Genomic DNA, 15,159 nt, shown 5'->3' with positions numbered 1-15,159 from the left:
GAGAAGGAAGGAAGAGAGAGAAAGAAAGAAAGAAAGAAAGAAGAAGACAGAAAGGAAAGAGAGAAGGAAGGAAGAGAGAGAGAAAGAAAGAAAAAAAGAAAGAAAGAAAGAAAGAAAAGAAAGAAAGAGAAAGAAAGAAAGAAAGAAAGAAAGAAAGAAAGAAAGAAAGAAAGAAAGAAAAGAAAACAGAAAGAAAGAAAGAGAGAGAGAAACTTCTTCTATAACTATAGGAGAGTATAAAGTCTGCCCATGACCCTGACCCTCAGAGCAGACCCAGGGATGTGGAGCACAAGGGACAGGTACTAGGTTGGGCCCTGGCCTTCTGTTTTGAAGCAGGACATGGGCTATCAAGACTCTGAGATAAATCTTACCTACCCCTCATTTTACAAACAGGGAACGAATGCCCAGGAATGGAGGAAGGTAGCCAGGGCGAGCAGGCCTCTGCAGCTGTCGGAACACGTGGGCTCCAGGGTTTCCAGTCTAGACCATCCATGAAGGGCTTGGCTATGCCCAGTTCTGGGGTTCTAGGCTGGTCTGGTTGAACAGACCCAGAACACCAATGCCAGGACTGGCCCCATCACCTCCTGGCCCAGCTCCTGGCCCCATGCCCTGCCCTGCACAGAAGGCAATCACAAAAGGCCAAAGCAACTGAGCTGCTGCGGGCAAAAAGCAGGAAGGGCTTTTGGGCAGCTGAGTCTGACGACAGGAACGGGCAGTCTCCATCTCTGAGGGCTTCTAAGAAGGGGGCAGAGGCCAGGCTGCCCCAGGCAGCACTGGGCACCAGCCCCAACTTCCTTGTTCCCGGAGAGGGTGGGGTTGGAAGAAGGAAGATTTGGGCCTCTGGAATGGCCTCCAGCTCAGAGCTGAAACAGGGCGGTGCCAGGGCCCCTGTTGGGCCAGGTCGTGGAACATGAGCCTCCGCCTCAGAATGCTGGCCCTCCACCTCCAGGAAGCCCTGCCTGCCTGCTCCAGCCTCCCTTTCTTTCCCTCCCTGAGTAGCAACTAAACTCAAGGAGCAGCACAGAAGGGCATGCTGGGCTGTAGGGTAACAAAGACCAGCAAACCCTGCCCTCAGAGGGCTACAATAGGAAGCAGTAGCGGCCTGACCACCAAGCTGGGCCAGAAGAGAAGACACAGGACGCACGCACACACATATATACACTTCTCCACTGGTGGAAGGAGGGAGAGAAGTCCAGAAAACCAGGGTCCAGAAGATGGTCTCTCAGCTGGGCTTCAAACAAGGACTAGACCTGGAGCAGGCAGACGGCAGGAGAGGCCAGTGGGAGGGCTGGGTGGCCACAGTCAAGAGCCCAGCCCAGCAGGAGAGACGAAAGGATAGGCCCCCGTGGGAGGAGCAGCCCGGGGGGAGAGGAGTGGGGTGGGGGGCTGGACTGGAGAAGTTAAACTCCAGTCCTCAATTAGGAGTCTTTCCAAACTAGTCGGTTAAGCACAGGCCCCTCCCTCAGACGCTCTGTGCCTCAGTTTCCCTGGAGAATAAGGATACCAGATTCAGGCAGAGGGGTTGTTGAGGGAGTGGAGTCAAATATCAGAAGCCCTCCGAGCTGGGCAGGTTCACCCTCTCCTCTGTAGTTAGACTCTGGAAGCATCTTTTATAGAGGTGCGGAGGGAGTGGAGGCCTCCTCCCAGGTCTGAAGCTGGGATTTGAGAGGTAGCTAAGAAGTTCCCCAGGGCGTAGACTGGATAGGGATGCTTGCCCGAGCCTCTAGATTCTGAAGGTGCTCTACAGCCTGATCAGCCGGTGCCTGTGCAGTGGGAACGAAGAGAGAGACGTCGCCATGTCTCTCAGCATCAGCCCGCAGCGCCTACATTATTTTCCCTATTGAACACTTCCTGCCATTCCCAAGTAGGTGTGAGTGCGCATTATCTGCTCCCTCTCTTAGATACACATACTTTACAGCTATAGATGGCCTTGAACTCTCCACCCCCACCCTCCTGCCTTAGCCTCCCAAGTAATTAGGATTGCAGACAGGTGTGCACCACCTCACCAGCAGTCTGGAGTGAAAACAAATGTTAGAAGTCGGATTCTATACCAGACAGGTCCACTTAGAGTGAAATTTCTGGAAGGGAGAGGCAGGCACACTTTGTTTTTATCCTTCCAGTTCCCTTGGCAGGCTTTGGTTTCCTTCGGGGGTCCCCCTGCCAGATTCAGAATCTCTAAGAAGAGTAGACAGGTCTTGAACACTGAGCCAGAGAGTCAGAAACCAAACTTGTAGGTCACACTAAGATGTCCAGGGAGTTTGAGGGCATGGTGGGGGAAAGCGCGAGGGAGGGAGGCAGAGGCTAAGGGCCAGAGGTCCTGACATCCAAGAGGCTGCAAGGCGAGTCCTCTGTAAGTGATTTCAAGCCTGAGACCAGCCCTGAGCAGGTGCCAGGAAACAAAGCTGGCAGGAATGCAGAGACCCTCAGGCCCCTCACCACTGAGAATCGTCAAGCTTGTGCCCCCCACCCCCCAGGACCCAGCCCAGTGAGGGTACAGATGTGGGACAATGAATGAGAGGGAACAGGGATTCCAGATGAGGTCTACACCTCTGTGATCAGAGGCAGTAAATGCCCTCCTTGGGTCCCCTCATCTTGTCCTTTCCCTGTCCTAATGAGGGGATCTGGAAGACACAAGAAAACTGGGGCTCAGGCAAAGGCTCAAATTTTTCTGGAACCATCCTCTCTCAAGACCCCTGGGTCTGCCAAAGGCAGGCTTCCCACTCTCCGTGTATCCTCCAAGGCTGGGAGGGATGACATTCCTCTGCCATGTGACAGATGAGGAGCCTGGGCTCAGGGTTGAGGACCACAGGTGGCACCTGCTCCTAGTCAGGACAGCACCCCAGGATATTGTTGGCCTGAGATGACTCTGCCTATCACCAGTGAGTTTGAATCGGACTGGAAGATTTCAGGTCCCCTCTTCCTCCCAAGGGCCATCCTCTGAGGGCATCTGAGACTATCTCGAAGGACCCTGAGCTGGACCCTGGAAGCTCCTGATAGGCCTCTCTGCCTGTGGCAGGAAGCCTGGATTCCACCACACTCGGGCCTTGGCCCTCTGCTGGGGAGCGAACACCAGTACCACCCCTCACACATGGTGGGGAGGAGCCCTCCTCTCCAGGCAGCTTTGATAGGGTGTGGGGCACGGGGCCACAAGCATCCCTGGGATAGAGTCAGGCGTGGAGGGTTAGACAGCCCCTCCCCTCTAGCTGCCAGCTGAGAAACAGATGGTAGTTCTGGCTCTCCTGGTCACCCTGATGTCTCCAAGGCCTGATGTCTACACACACACACACACACACACACACACACACACACACACGAAATTTCCTATCTCTCTACTCTGTAGTGAAAATGGGGGCGGGGAGGGTTTACCGTGCCCTTCTGGAAAAACAAAACAAAACAAAACAAAACAAAAAACTGGTTCCTTACGGCCTAAAGCAAGGCAGAAGGCATCCCGATTGCCAGCCTGCTGCTCACTGATGTCTTGTTCACAGGGGGAATCCCTCAGCCAACACACAATCTTTCCCCTGCCCTCCAGAGGCCTGCCTGCCTCAGCACCACCTCTCAGCAGGCAGGTAGGCAGGGTCCAACCAAGCATTCAGGAGAAGAACCTCTGTGGTGCAGAGTGGAGGAGAAAACACAAACCAGGTGTGGTCCTTTATAGACCCCACACACACACTCACACCCCTTTCTGGCAGCTGGGCCCAAGAGAGTAGAGGCAGGGGACTAGAGAGGGAACGGGCTGTGAGACCACCACTCCTGGCCAGCTTTCTAAGCCTGGGCCCACTCTCCCCCTCCCCCACAGCACTCCTCTATGCCTCAAGGGGTCTCAGGCCACAGACACACAGAGAGCAGGGAGGACCTTCCCTCCAAGAGGAGGGACCAAAGGGTGGAGGGATGAACAGGGACCCACCGGGAGAGAGATGCCAGGCAGGCGGGCAGCGGGCAGACAGCAGCTGGAGACCGCTGTAGGGGAGCTGGGGACACGACTGGCCAGATGCTCGCTGCTCCGTCCCTCTGTCCATCCAAGGCGGCTTCTCTCCGGGCGGTTCTGAGGCCGGGCGGGCGCTGTTAAAAAGCTTTTTATGTGTGTGTGTGTGTTAATCACATGATTGCCGTTCACCTGTATTTCGAACAAAGACAGCTCACTGTTTCAAGGCCCCGAACAAGAGTCTGGGCACAGGGAAGAGAAGGGAGGCGGGGGGGAGGAGGGTTGGCAGCGCCGGGGGTGGCGTCGAGGAAAACTGGGGGGAGATTGTCCAAGGCCAGCGAGCGAGAGAAAGAGAAAACCCTTATCAAACTCCTAATTCACTGGGCTCTGCAGCCCCAGACACACTGGCCCAATTGTCTGGCTGGTTGTGTGTGCGCAAGCATGTGTGAGTGTGTGTTACCAATGTCTGCCACCCCCTCGACATGCCTTTGCCCTGTGTGACTATCTCTTTGTGTCCCACTATCCACCCTGGGGCCCTCCCAATCATGAGGCCCTGATTCTCCAGACCCCGGTTCCAACCCGACTCCAGAAGGTACCTGTTTGGTGTGGGCCTAGGGCCTTGCCTAGCTAAGTGGGACAGAGAAGCCACATACTGCCAGTGGGGTGGCCCGCTCCTCTGTTTGTCCCTCCGTGGGCACCCCAGTTCTGCCTAGCCACCCAACCAGGAAAGGCTGCCTTCGCTGAGAAGAGAAAGGGACACTAACTAGCCTGTAGAGGTGAGACCAAGGATAGGAGCCCTGGGGCAATGGGAGGAAGAACAAAGAATCGGCTTGAGGGGCAGAAAGGGGTGGGGGTGGGGGGCTGTCAGAGCCAGGGCAGTCCCTGTCTTTTCTCAGTGAGGGAGAGTAAGGGACTTCACATCCAGACATCCAGGGCTGGGTCTCCTTTCCCGGGAGAGGAAGAGCCCTGCATGGAAGTGAGAGACACCCCCCCCACCCAAGCCCTCCTCACCCTTCTTGAAGAGTACCACACTCCCACCCCACCTCAGCCTCCTGTGTCTCTACCCTGGGCCAGTCCAGCTTTCTGGATGCTAGGATCTTAGAGAGAAGGGATCACGGATTGAATCTGGGGCATGTATGTGTATAGGGCAAAGGTTATCCAGCTGCTGTCCACCTTGTCGTGGAGGGCTTAGGTCAGCTGTGTTGGAGAGGATAGGAGAGGGCGAGTGAGGGTCTGAGACCTACAGCAGCAGTGCCTAGCACACAGTGGGACTCGGTGGGATTTCTCAAATAAAGCAACACAGGCCACGACCCTTTCAAGTTATCCACTCTCCTCACACCTCCCTCCAGTCCTTTGTCAACTGTCCATGCCACCACCTGAGGGTTCCAGGCAACAGGTTCTGACTGTGCCACCTGTATGTCTCCCTTCCCAGACCTAAAATACCCCCACTCTCACACCAGACGCCCAAACCCAAGCGGAGTTGGGGAGACGGGCCTAGGCAGCAGTGCGGCCGCAGGGCTGGGGTTGGGGGGGGGGCTGGGCAGAGTGGAGGCGTCCTGGGTGTTGGGGGATGAAGGCAGCGCTGGAGGCTCCACCTTCTGCCCTTCCCTCCCTCCTTTCCCCCTCCCCTCCCCCTCCTTCCTTCCCCAGCCGTCTGCAGCGGCTCAGTCGCTCAGTCAGTCTCGAGTTGTCCAGCCAGGGTGTTTGGTGGTAAGGATTCAGGCTCTGTCCAGACAAGGCAGTGGCCTGAGGCTCAGGGCCCCCCAGCCCCTCCCTCCCAGTCCATCAGCGTCACTCCCCAGCCCCGAGCTGGACCGCACACCTTGGGACACGGTTTTCCACTTCCTCAGGACGAGCCCCAGACTGGAGGAGAGGTCGGAGGAGGTGAGTGCGCACTGCGCCCCTGGGCCCGGACTGCCAACCGGGGGTCTGGGTCACCCCTGCTTTGCGATGGGAGAGTCTGACACCCCGCAGGCAGGCACTCGTCCCCCCATCCTGCTTCCCTAGGCTGTCAGGGCAGACGAGGGGAAGGAGAGGTGAGCGAAAAGGTGGGAAATTCCAGGGGCCTGGATTAAAGCCGAATAAAGGGTCCGTTTTTCTTCCTTTCCATCAACAAACCTCCACCCAAAAGGAGGTTTAAGGGGGGAAAAAAAACGAAAAAAAACACCCACACCTAGAGACGGTTGGGATCAGGGGGTGGGAAGACGTGGAGGCGGGACGCACCCACCTAGGGTCTGGCATGTGCACGCGCCCAGGCCCGAGTGGGTTTAGCGCAGGCAGGGAGAGCCGCCACTTTGGGGCTGCACCCGCGTGCCCGGGGTGGCGCCCAGCGCCTCTCCATCGCGCCCTCCTTCCCGTCCAGGTGGGCGTTGGGCTCTTCACGAGGACCCCGGCGGCGGGCCCCGGGGAGGCAGCCGAAGCGGCAGCGGCCGGGAGCGACATGGCCGAGGAGCAAGACCTATCAGAGGTGGAGCTGAGCCCTGTGGGCTCGGAGGAACCCCGCTGCCTGTCCCCAGGCAGCGCGCCGTCGCTGGGACCCGACGGCGGCGGCGGTGGCTCGGGCTTGCGAGCCAGCCCGGGGCCCGGCGAACTGGGCAAGGTCAAGAAGGAACAGCAGGACGGCGAGGCGGACGATGACAAGTTCCCCGTGTGCATCCGCGAGGCGGTGAGCCAGGTGCTCAGCGGCTACGACTGGACGCTGGTGCCCATGCCCGTGCGCGTCAACGGTGCCAGCAAGAGCAAGCCGCATGTCAAGCGGCCTATGAACGCCTTCATGGTGTGGGCACAGGCAGCACGCAGAAAGCTAGCCGATCAGTACCCGCACCTCCACAATGCTGAGCTCAGCAAGACGCTGGGCAAGCTCTGGAGGTGAGCTCTGCCCCGCCCCAGCCCCCCCCCCCCGCAGGCCTTAGCTTCGCAGGCATTAGGGCTAGCCTGGGACCCCAGAACAGGATCGCCCAGGCCTCTCTCTCAGGGGAGACCAACCTATGGAAGTTTGGTCTCTTTGGAAGACCAGATTTGGAGATCTCACCCACAGATCTACCCAAAGTGCCTCTGTGGGGCTCTGCTGGCTGCCCGCTCTGGGACTCAGAACCCCAGCGGCCTGCGGCCTAGGCTGGGCCTCCCCATCCTGGGACAGCGGGCGGGAAGGCGCCCCCTCGTGGTTGGAATTCTGTGGGTGGTGGGCAGGGAAGGCAACATGGGGGGGTGGGAAGCTTCGCACCAAGACCTCCACTCGATCCCACATTCACAGTGTGCAGCTGCCACCCGTTTGTGGGGTCAGGAGTGTAGGGGAAACTTTGGGAGAGAGCTGGTCTAGCTGTAGATGCCAGGGAATGGAAGCAACCAGATGGAGAGCCTGGGGTGGGGTGGGGTGGGGTGGGGGCTCTGCAAGGAAAACAAGGAATCCAGAGAAAGCAGAGTGAAGAACTTCCATCTCTGCTACCACAGGGTCTCCTGTTCCAGCTGGACCCCAGCCTCTAGACTGAGGGCTTACTTATCCCCCAGGAGAGGGCACACAAAAAGAGGCCGTCCCTTCCAGCTGTGGCCCTGAGCTACCAAGCTATTCACTCCTGTCCACTTTCTCCAGCGCCATCTTCCCTCCCTGGGCTCCACCCAACGGTTGAGCAACCTCTTCCCCATGCTCAAGAACTGGGGCTGAGCACCCTCGCCAGGAGGAAGCCTGCTTCCTGCCAGGGCCCCTCAGAGCCCCATGCTGCCTCGGCTGACCCCAGGGCTCTATGGCAATATTTTCCCAGGGTCTAATTTTGACCCTTGTGCTCTCCTGGCCGAGTCACAGATATGTGGGGCACCCCAACCCAACGCAGGCACCCTGGGCCAGGCCCAAAAGGAATAAGGGCTCCAGCAGATGCTGAGCTGCTAAGGTCACCTGATTGCCCACTAGACTGTCCAGGAGAAAAGCCCAAGAGAGAGAGATGGCTTGGGTCAGTCAGTGACAGGGCCAGAGTCCAGTCACCAACCTTCTCGGAGGTTATCCCCTCATTATCCCTAGTGGCTGCATTGGGTCACACGTTACTCTCTGGAGCAATGGGAACTGAACAGAGGACAGGGATGTGGGGGGGGGGTGCCAGGAGACTTGGGGGGGTGCCTGTGAGAGGAGCTGGCTCCTTCCACTTTGCTGGCTCCATATGAAGGCCGTTTCAGGCTAGAAGCAGTAGAAGGAGCAATCGGTTCCCTGAGAACAGAGGGGTCGGCAAGCGGCCTCCTGGTCTGCACTGGCCATGTGCTTGCTGGAGGTCTGGCACCCCTCCCCCGGCCCTTACCCGGCAACTCTGACAGGCAAGAGCTGGACGGCCAGCTGCTGTGAACTCAGAGTCCCGTTCTGTTCCAGAATAGCAGCAATAGCTAGCTCCTTTGCCTGAGGTCCCTCTAGGTGTGTGCCACCCTCCCTCCACCGCCCGCTGTCAAGAGTTTAAGGAGTCCCTCCACTGCCCCTGTCCCATTTCCACTTAGAACCCTTACCGAGTCCCCCTTCAGGCTGACTTGTCCCTAGCTACCACTCAGACAGCAGGGGGCAGGGAAAGCAACAGAGCCCTACTGGCTGAGGATCTAGCCTGAGGGATGGGAGGTGGCCAAACAATGCCAAGGAACCAAGGCTGTACCCACAGGTGGTGGCTAACCGGGCCCTGGCTGGGGGTCCTTGGGGACACTTGAATGTGATCTGGGCTGGCCAGTTGCTCCAGGGGCCTAAACACAGTTGTCCCAAGCTCATGATTCCAAAGACATCAGGAGGGTCAAGGGTTGGGCGGACAGAACTGGAAAACAGACTGAGACCTGCTTCCTGAGCTCTGCCCGAGCTGGGGAACAATGTACTGAACACAGGTCCCGGGGGAGGGGTTGCTGAGCTCTTGGCACGCTGACCTTGGATGCCACCTGGAGAGGAACCATTAGATGCTGAGCCCTGGGATGTCCAATGCTGCTTAACTGATGTAGGAAGCATGGTTTGAGCCAAGAGACTAGGGGGAGGTTGAGGCTGGAGCCCCTCCTGTAAGAGGCTCATCTGGCCTGCCCTGCCCCAAGTCTCACAGGCTCCTGCCTGGTCATCTTACGCCGTTGACCTGACCAGAGGACACTTAGTGTCCCACCAGGCGCTGCCCACGGGGCTGGAAACCAGCCTCCCTTCTCCATCCACCCATTCCAAACCAAGAGGGGAGAGCAAGTGAGGACTGAGCTGGGGGAGAGGGGCCAGAGGAGGAGGACTGGCACAGGAGTGGAGGTGGGCTGTGGGGATGGGCTGGGGTGGATGAGGAGACCTGTGCCGAGTTGGCATGGAGAGGTAAAGACTAGAGCTGGCACCCTAGCATGCACAGGTTTCTGTTAGGGCTGATTGGATACAATGCAGCTTGGGAGGTGACAGTGGGGTTCACCGTTGTGATCTTCCAGCTCTGGTATGTGTAGTCCTCTCCCGCATTCCTTAACCATTTTCTTGGTGATTTCCAGTTGCCAGTTGGGCAGGGGACACGGAGAACGGTAGGGGAGAGTGTCCGGCGTCACCAGCCACGTCTGGAGCATATGTGTGGGAGCCCTTGCTGGCAGAACCCTCCATCCTAGCCTTGGGGGGTCTCCATCTGTCCCCTAAGGAGTCTGGCTCAACTAGAGGGTCCTCTGGGGAATGTTAGGTGGGTGCAGGGCACCCTAGGAGGCTAAGCTGCCAAGGAATGCTACGACTGAGTAGACAGTGCCTGGCATAGCCAGCCCGGAGAGGGGGCTCGGTCTTCCGTTGCCTAGGAGAAGAGAGCACCAACTGGGTGTGCTGGAGGGACTTCAGGAGAAAGAGGAACCCCCCAAGTGGACTAGTGGTCCCTGTGTTTAAAATCTATGGCTTCTGTGTTACCCCCTCTTTATGTTACCCCACCCTGTCTTTCTTACCCTGGGGCAGGCCAGGCTGACCGCCACCCACCCTCCAACTTTGACCTGGAGCTGCAGTTGGATGGGTGGGGGCACTGTCATGAGGGCCTCTTCGTGCCACAGGCTGTCCCAGAGTCTGGGGAGAGACTTAAGCTTCCTCTGTCCTGTCATTCCCAGGTCCCAGGTACGGGGGGGATCATCTCTCTGCAGACACTGCCCCCTCCCACCATAGTGAAGGGAACTCACACCTAAACCCCTCAGTCCTACCATACTAAAATTCCACCAGATCCTTAATCTAGAGGTGAGGCGCCACCCCTGGGCTTTCTCGTGCAGCTCCTCCACACTCCATTAGAGTGGCACCTATTTTCTCTGGGCTTCTCCCTCCCCAGGCCCAGGCCCTTCATAGATATATATTTTTCTGGTGACCCACACACCCAGGGAAGTAGACCTTACCATCCTCATTTTGTAGGACTTATATACAACAGCTACTAAGTAGCAGAGACTGGCGTCCCTCCCCCACCCTCTGCTCCTCTCTGCACACCTCCACTGCCAGGGAGAGCATTCCCCAAGGAGGCTGCCAGTCCTACTTACAGAAGGCTTTGGTGATAGGAACATTTCCCTATCCTTGAACGGAAACCTGCCCCTTGTAACTCCTTTTTTGGCTGTATGCTCAGGGGCTGGCCCCTGGTGCCCTGCCACTATGGAGAGGTGAGGGACAGAGATCCCAACCATCTCAGGCTGAGGCTGGTGGGTCTGGCATCTTCTGGGGGCCTCATCCCAGGAGCCTAACTCAGAGGGAAGCTCACCTGGTTGTCCCAGCACTCACACTGGCTCTGGTGTCCTCCACCCCCAGGTTGCTGAACGAAAGTGACAAGCGCCCCTTCATTGAGGAGGCTGAGCGGCTCCGGATGCAGCACAAAAAGGACCATCCGGACTACAAGTACCAACCTCGGCGGCGGAAGAACGGGAAGGCAGCCCAGGGGGAGGCAGAATGCCCAGGAGGGGAGGCCGAGCAAGGAGGGGCTGCTGCCATCCAGGCCCACTACAAGAGTGCCCACCTGGACCACCGGCACCCGGAAGAAGGCTCCCCCATGTCAGATGGAAACCCAGAGCACCCCTCAGGTGAGTGCTGGGTTCTGTCCAGTGTGCTGAAGTGTGGGAAGCCAGGCAGTGGAGAGTGGTCTAGCCTGAGCTGGGACCTAGGAAAGGTTGACCAGGGGTGTAGTTACCCTAGCTGGAATACTGGAATACGGAACCCAGAGACAGCTCAGTGGGGGAATTCTGGTAGCTTATGGTGGTTGGGTGTGGGGGGGGGTGAGGACAGTGGTGCTGGGCAGAGAAAACCAGTTCAGAGAGCCATGGTGGCCATGAGGTAAGAGACCAGAGTAGTTACAGGGAAAGGGTGCTTCTGAGAGATGGGCAACAACAAAGCAGAACAAAAGCAAAATCAACAGCCAAAGAAACAAAGTGAAACAACCAACCAAAGAAACAAAGCAAAGGCCAGGAGGGCTTAGCAGCAGGTGTTTGTGCACACCTTCAATCCCAGCACCAGCACACAGGACAGAAGCAAGAGGCAGAGGCAGGAGGTGGGCAGATCTCTGAGTTCGAGGCCAGCATGCTCTACAGAGCGAGTTTGAAGCTAGCCAGGGCTATGCAGAGAAATCCTGTCTTGAAAGGGGAAAACAAAAGACAAACAAACAAAACAACAAAAAACAGACAGACAGACAGACAGACAGACGGACAGACAGATGGACGGACAGACAGACAGAAACAGAGAGACAGAGACAGAGGGTGTAGGGATCAAAGGTGGAAGAGGAATCTGCCTCTTCTCAGCTCCCGCCCTAAGATGATGCTGGCACATGCCATGGAGGGTGTTCAGCAGCTTAGGTCTGATCACCATCACCATCCTCCTATAGATGAGGAAACAGAGAGAAGAGCTTGCTCCACAGCAGAGGTCTGAGGCCCGGGGGTTGGACCCTAGGACTTGTGGTTGGCTTGTCGGGTGCCTCGCTTGTGTTCCTCACGAGCAGAGGACTCTGCCATCAGAACACAAGCCTACTTTTCATCAGGCACTAACTGGAGTGGACACCAGGAGTCCACCGAGAGAAGATAATCCCAAGCTCAGGAGCCTACCGTCCATAGGCAGGAGCAAATAGGAGCCTACTGTCTATAGGGAGGAGCAGATAGGAGCCTACTGTCTATAGGCAGGAGCAGATAGGAGCCTACCGTCTATAGGGAGGAGCAAATAGGAAGAAACGTATATGAGAAGCCTCGTTGAGACTCAGCAGAATTCTAACTGTCCAAAAGTGTCTCTAGGAAATATCCCACTCCAGATTGTAATCAAGGAGTGCTCCCCAAGATGCAGGGTGTGGGCTCCCCAGGATGCAGTGTGTGGGCTCCCTGGTCTCACCTCTGCTTTTTTACCAACAAACTGCTTAGGACAAGTTGAGGGTTTGCCTAAGGGTTACACAGTAAATGGCAGAGCCAAACTCCAGGCCCAGGAAGGTTCCCGAGTGCTTGGCTAGGGCAGGAAAGGGCACTGCCTTGGCATGGTGGCGGAGGTCTCCACCTTCCTCGCACATAATCCCTTCTTCACAGCCTCTGGGACATTCAAATGCATCTTTTGTGGCCCCCCAAATCCCTAGGACAGTGGGTGGCTTCTGTCTCTAGTTTCCACTTCTTTGCATGTTAACCCACGTAGCACTTTCTGCTCGTGAGCCTGGTGGGCCTCTTGTCTCTCCATGCCTGCAAGGCTTTTAGAGCCAGGATCTGAATTTATTTCCAGTTTTCCCCAGCATCTAGCACACTGCCTGGCACTTAGCAGTGCCCTGGGCATTTGCTGAGCTGTGTGGATGAGAAAGTTAACAGGCAAAGGAATGGGGGCAGTAGTCTAAGTGCCCCCTTGAGCAAGGGCTGGCAGGACAGGGTGTCGGCAGGCTTGAGGTTGCACTGAAGAGGGAGGGCACAGGGCTGTTTGGACACGGTAAGAGATTAACAGTCCAAAATGGACAGGACAGGTGGGGCTAGGCAGGGAGAGTCACGAACGGATGTCAAGGGAATTCTGAAGAGCAAGCGGGACACAGGACCATGGCTCACCACGTTAAGTAGCATGAACAGGAAACGGGCCTCAGAGGTCAGCATCCTACTGCCTAGACCATCTTCTAGGGCCCGCTTGCCTCTAACCTGCTCACTCTTGCCCCCCTCTCTCCTACCCAGGCCAGAGCCATGGCCCCCCCACCCCTCCAACCACCCCAAAGACAGAGCTGCAGTCCGGCAAGGCAGATCCCAAAAGGGATGGGCGCTCCTTGGGGGAGGGCGGGAAGCCCCACATCGACTTCGGCAACGTGGACATCGGGGAGATCAGCCACGAGGTAATGTCCAACATGGAGACCTTTGATGTGACTGAGCTGGACCAATACCTGCCACCCAATGGGCACCCAGGCCATGTGGGTAGCTACTCGGCAGCTGGCTACGGGCTGGGCAGTGCCCTGGCTGTGGCCAGTGGACACTCTGCCTGGATCTCCAAGCCACCAGGTGTGGCTCTGCCCACGGTCTCGCCCCCTGGTGTGGATGCCAAAGCCCAAGTGAAGACAGAGACCACAGGCCCCCAGGGACCCCCACACTATACCGACCAGCCATCCACTTCCCAGATCGCCTACACCTCCCTCAGCCTGCCCCACTACGGCTCCGCCTTCCCCTCCATCTCACGACCCCAGTTTGACTATTCTGATCATCAGCCCTCAGGACCCTATTATGGCCATGCAGGCCAGGCCTCTGGCCTCTACTCAGCTTTTTCTTACATGGGGCCCTCCCAGCGGCCCCTCTACACAGCCATCTCTGACCCCAGCCCCTCAGGGCCCCAATCCCACAGTCCCACACACTGGGAGCAGCCAGTATATACGACTCTATCCCGACCTTAGAGGGGCCCTGTCCCTACCAGTGCCCACGTGGCCCCGGGGCCCCTTCCCCCAGCCTGTGTGCCTGCTCCTCGTCAGCCTCAGGCTTGGCAGTGGAGGCGGCTGCAGAGGCTGACAGCAGCAGGAAGGCTCCTGCCAGCTCCTGCCCTGATGACCTCCACCCACCCTGGCTCTGGAGGCCAAGCCCTGACTGAGCTGGCAAAGGGGGAGTTTGGTGGCTCTCCCAGACTGAGGGTGAGGGGCCACCCTTCCCCAGAAATGACCCTCTATCCCAGGACCTGAGAAAGTCCTGCTCAGTCCTTCAGGGAGGCAGGGTTAGGGTAGGAGGCCTTACTGCTCCTGTTATCTCCTTGGAGAGCAAGGGGCCCGTGTGCTACTGTGTCACTGTGCCTAAGAGCTAGGCTGCCCAGGGACCTGCCTCAAAGCCTGGAGCTGGCTCTGTCCTGTCACTGAGGACGCACTGAGGACAGCTTTGAACAGCTTTGTGAAGAACAGGGCGGGACACTCTGATCCTTCTCCGCCCCCTCCTCGCCTGAATGTGGGAACTGGTGGAGGTCCCCAGATCCAGTTCTGTGTCAATAACCTCGTCCCTTGCCTAACTGAGGAGAGTCCCCATGTTCTGCCCACCCCACCCCCACCTCAAGGCCCACCCCAGGTGAGGAGCCAGGGGCTCCAAGAAAGTCAGAGGCAATCCATCCAGCCTTCCTCTCGCCTTCTGTCAGCCTCAAGTCCCCAGGCTCAGAGTTAGCACGGCACGGGCCCTAGCCCCCGAGCCCAGTACCTGGGTTGCTGGCAGCAGGCTGGACACTAAACCCCTGCCATGTACAGTCTACCTTTGCCTTGCACCCTTTGCTCCAGCGATACCTTAATAAAGTACGTAGCTCTGTCTCCCCATCTCCTGTCTGCAACCCAGTCCACATGTAACACATTGCTGCCCCTTTATTTATCTCCATAGTCGCCATGTTCCTATCCCTCTAGCTACCCCAGCCCCAATTAACTTGCATTAAGCACTCCAAGTAATAAAATCAATGCTTCTGGTTGCCTGCTTGGTGGCCTGACCTGGCCTGTCTCTTGGTCTCTTACCTGTGCTTCCTCGAAGGCTCCCCACAAGCAGCCAGCAGAGTGCAAAGGTGAGAGACTCCTTAGGCTCTCTCCCTCTAAGGACATGTGGATGGTTGACCTATTTCCAGGGTCTAAGCCTCAGAAAAAAGTCACCCATGGGGGGATACCCACCTATCTCAGGTCCAGCTCTAACTCCAACCTTCTGCTCGGCTCACTGTAGCCACTTTGTTGTGTGACAGAGGGGAGTCTGCCAGGAACTCAGGGGACAGCTTTTCAAAAAGGAGCAGTGGACTAGTCTCCCTTGTCCCTGAAGTGAGCAGTCAGGCCTGGGTCCATAGGACCTATGGGTGTGGATAGACCTTCTGTGGCCACCTCCATCCATCACCT

General features: G+C 57.5%; 1 protein-coding gene across 1 annotated transcript; it reads left to right on the top strand.

Moving 5' to 3' along the window:
• Nucleotides 1-5,602: 5,602 nt before the first annotated feature.
• Nucleotides 5,603-14,772, top strand: Sox10 (SRY-box transcription factor 10). Its single transcript, XM_029548204.1, has 4 exons — nucleotides 5,603-5,809; nucleotides 6,288-6,793; nucleotides 10,647-10,915; nucleotides 13,010-14,772. The coding sequence occupies exons 2-4, from the start codon at nucleotides 6,366-6,368 to the stop codon at nucleotides 13,711-13,713; spliced, it is 1,401 nt and encodes a 466-aa protein (XP_029404064.1). The 5' UTR covers nucleotides 5,603-5,809; nucleotides 6,288-6,365; the 3' UTR covers nucleotides 13,714-14,772.
• The last annotated feature ends 387 nt before the right edge of the window (nucleotides 14,773-15,159 follow it).

Source organism: Mus pahari, chromosome 17 (assembly GCF_900095145.1).
Source record: "Mus pahari chromosome 17, PAHARI_EIJ_v1.1, whole genome shotgun sequence".
Classification (NCBI taxonomy): domain Eukaryota; kingdom Metazoa; phylum Chordata; class Mammalia; order Rodentia; family Muridae; genus Mus; species Mus pahari.
This window is presented reverse-complemented; position numbering and strand designations above follow the sequence as displayed.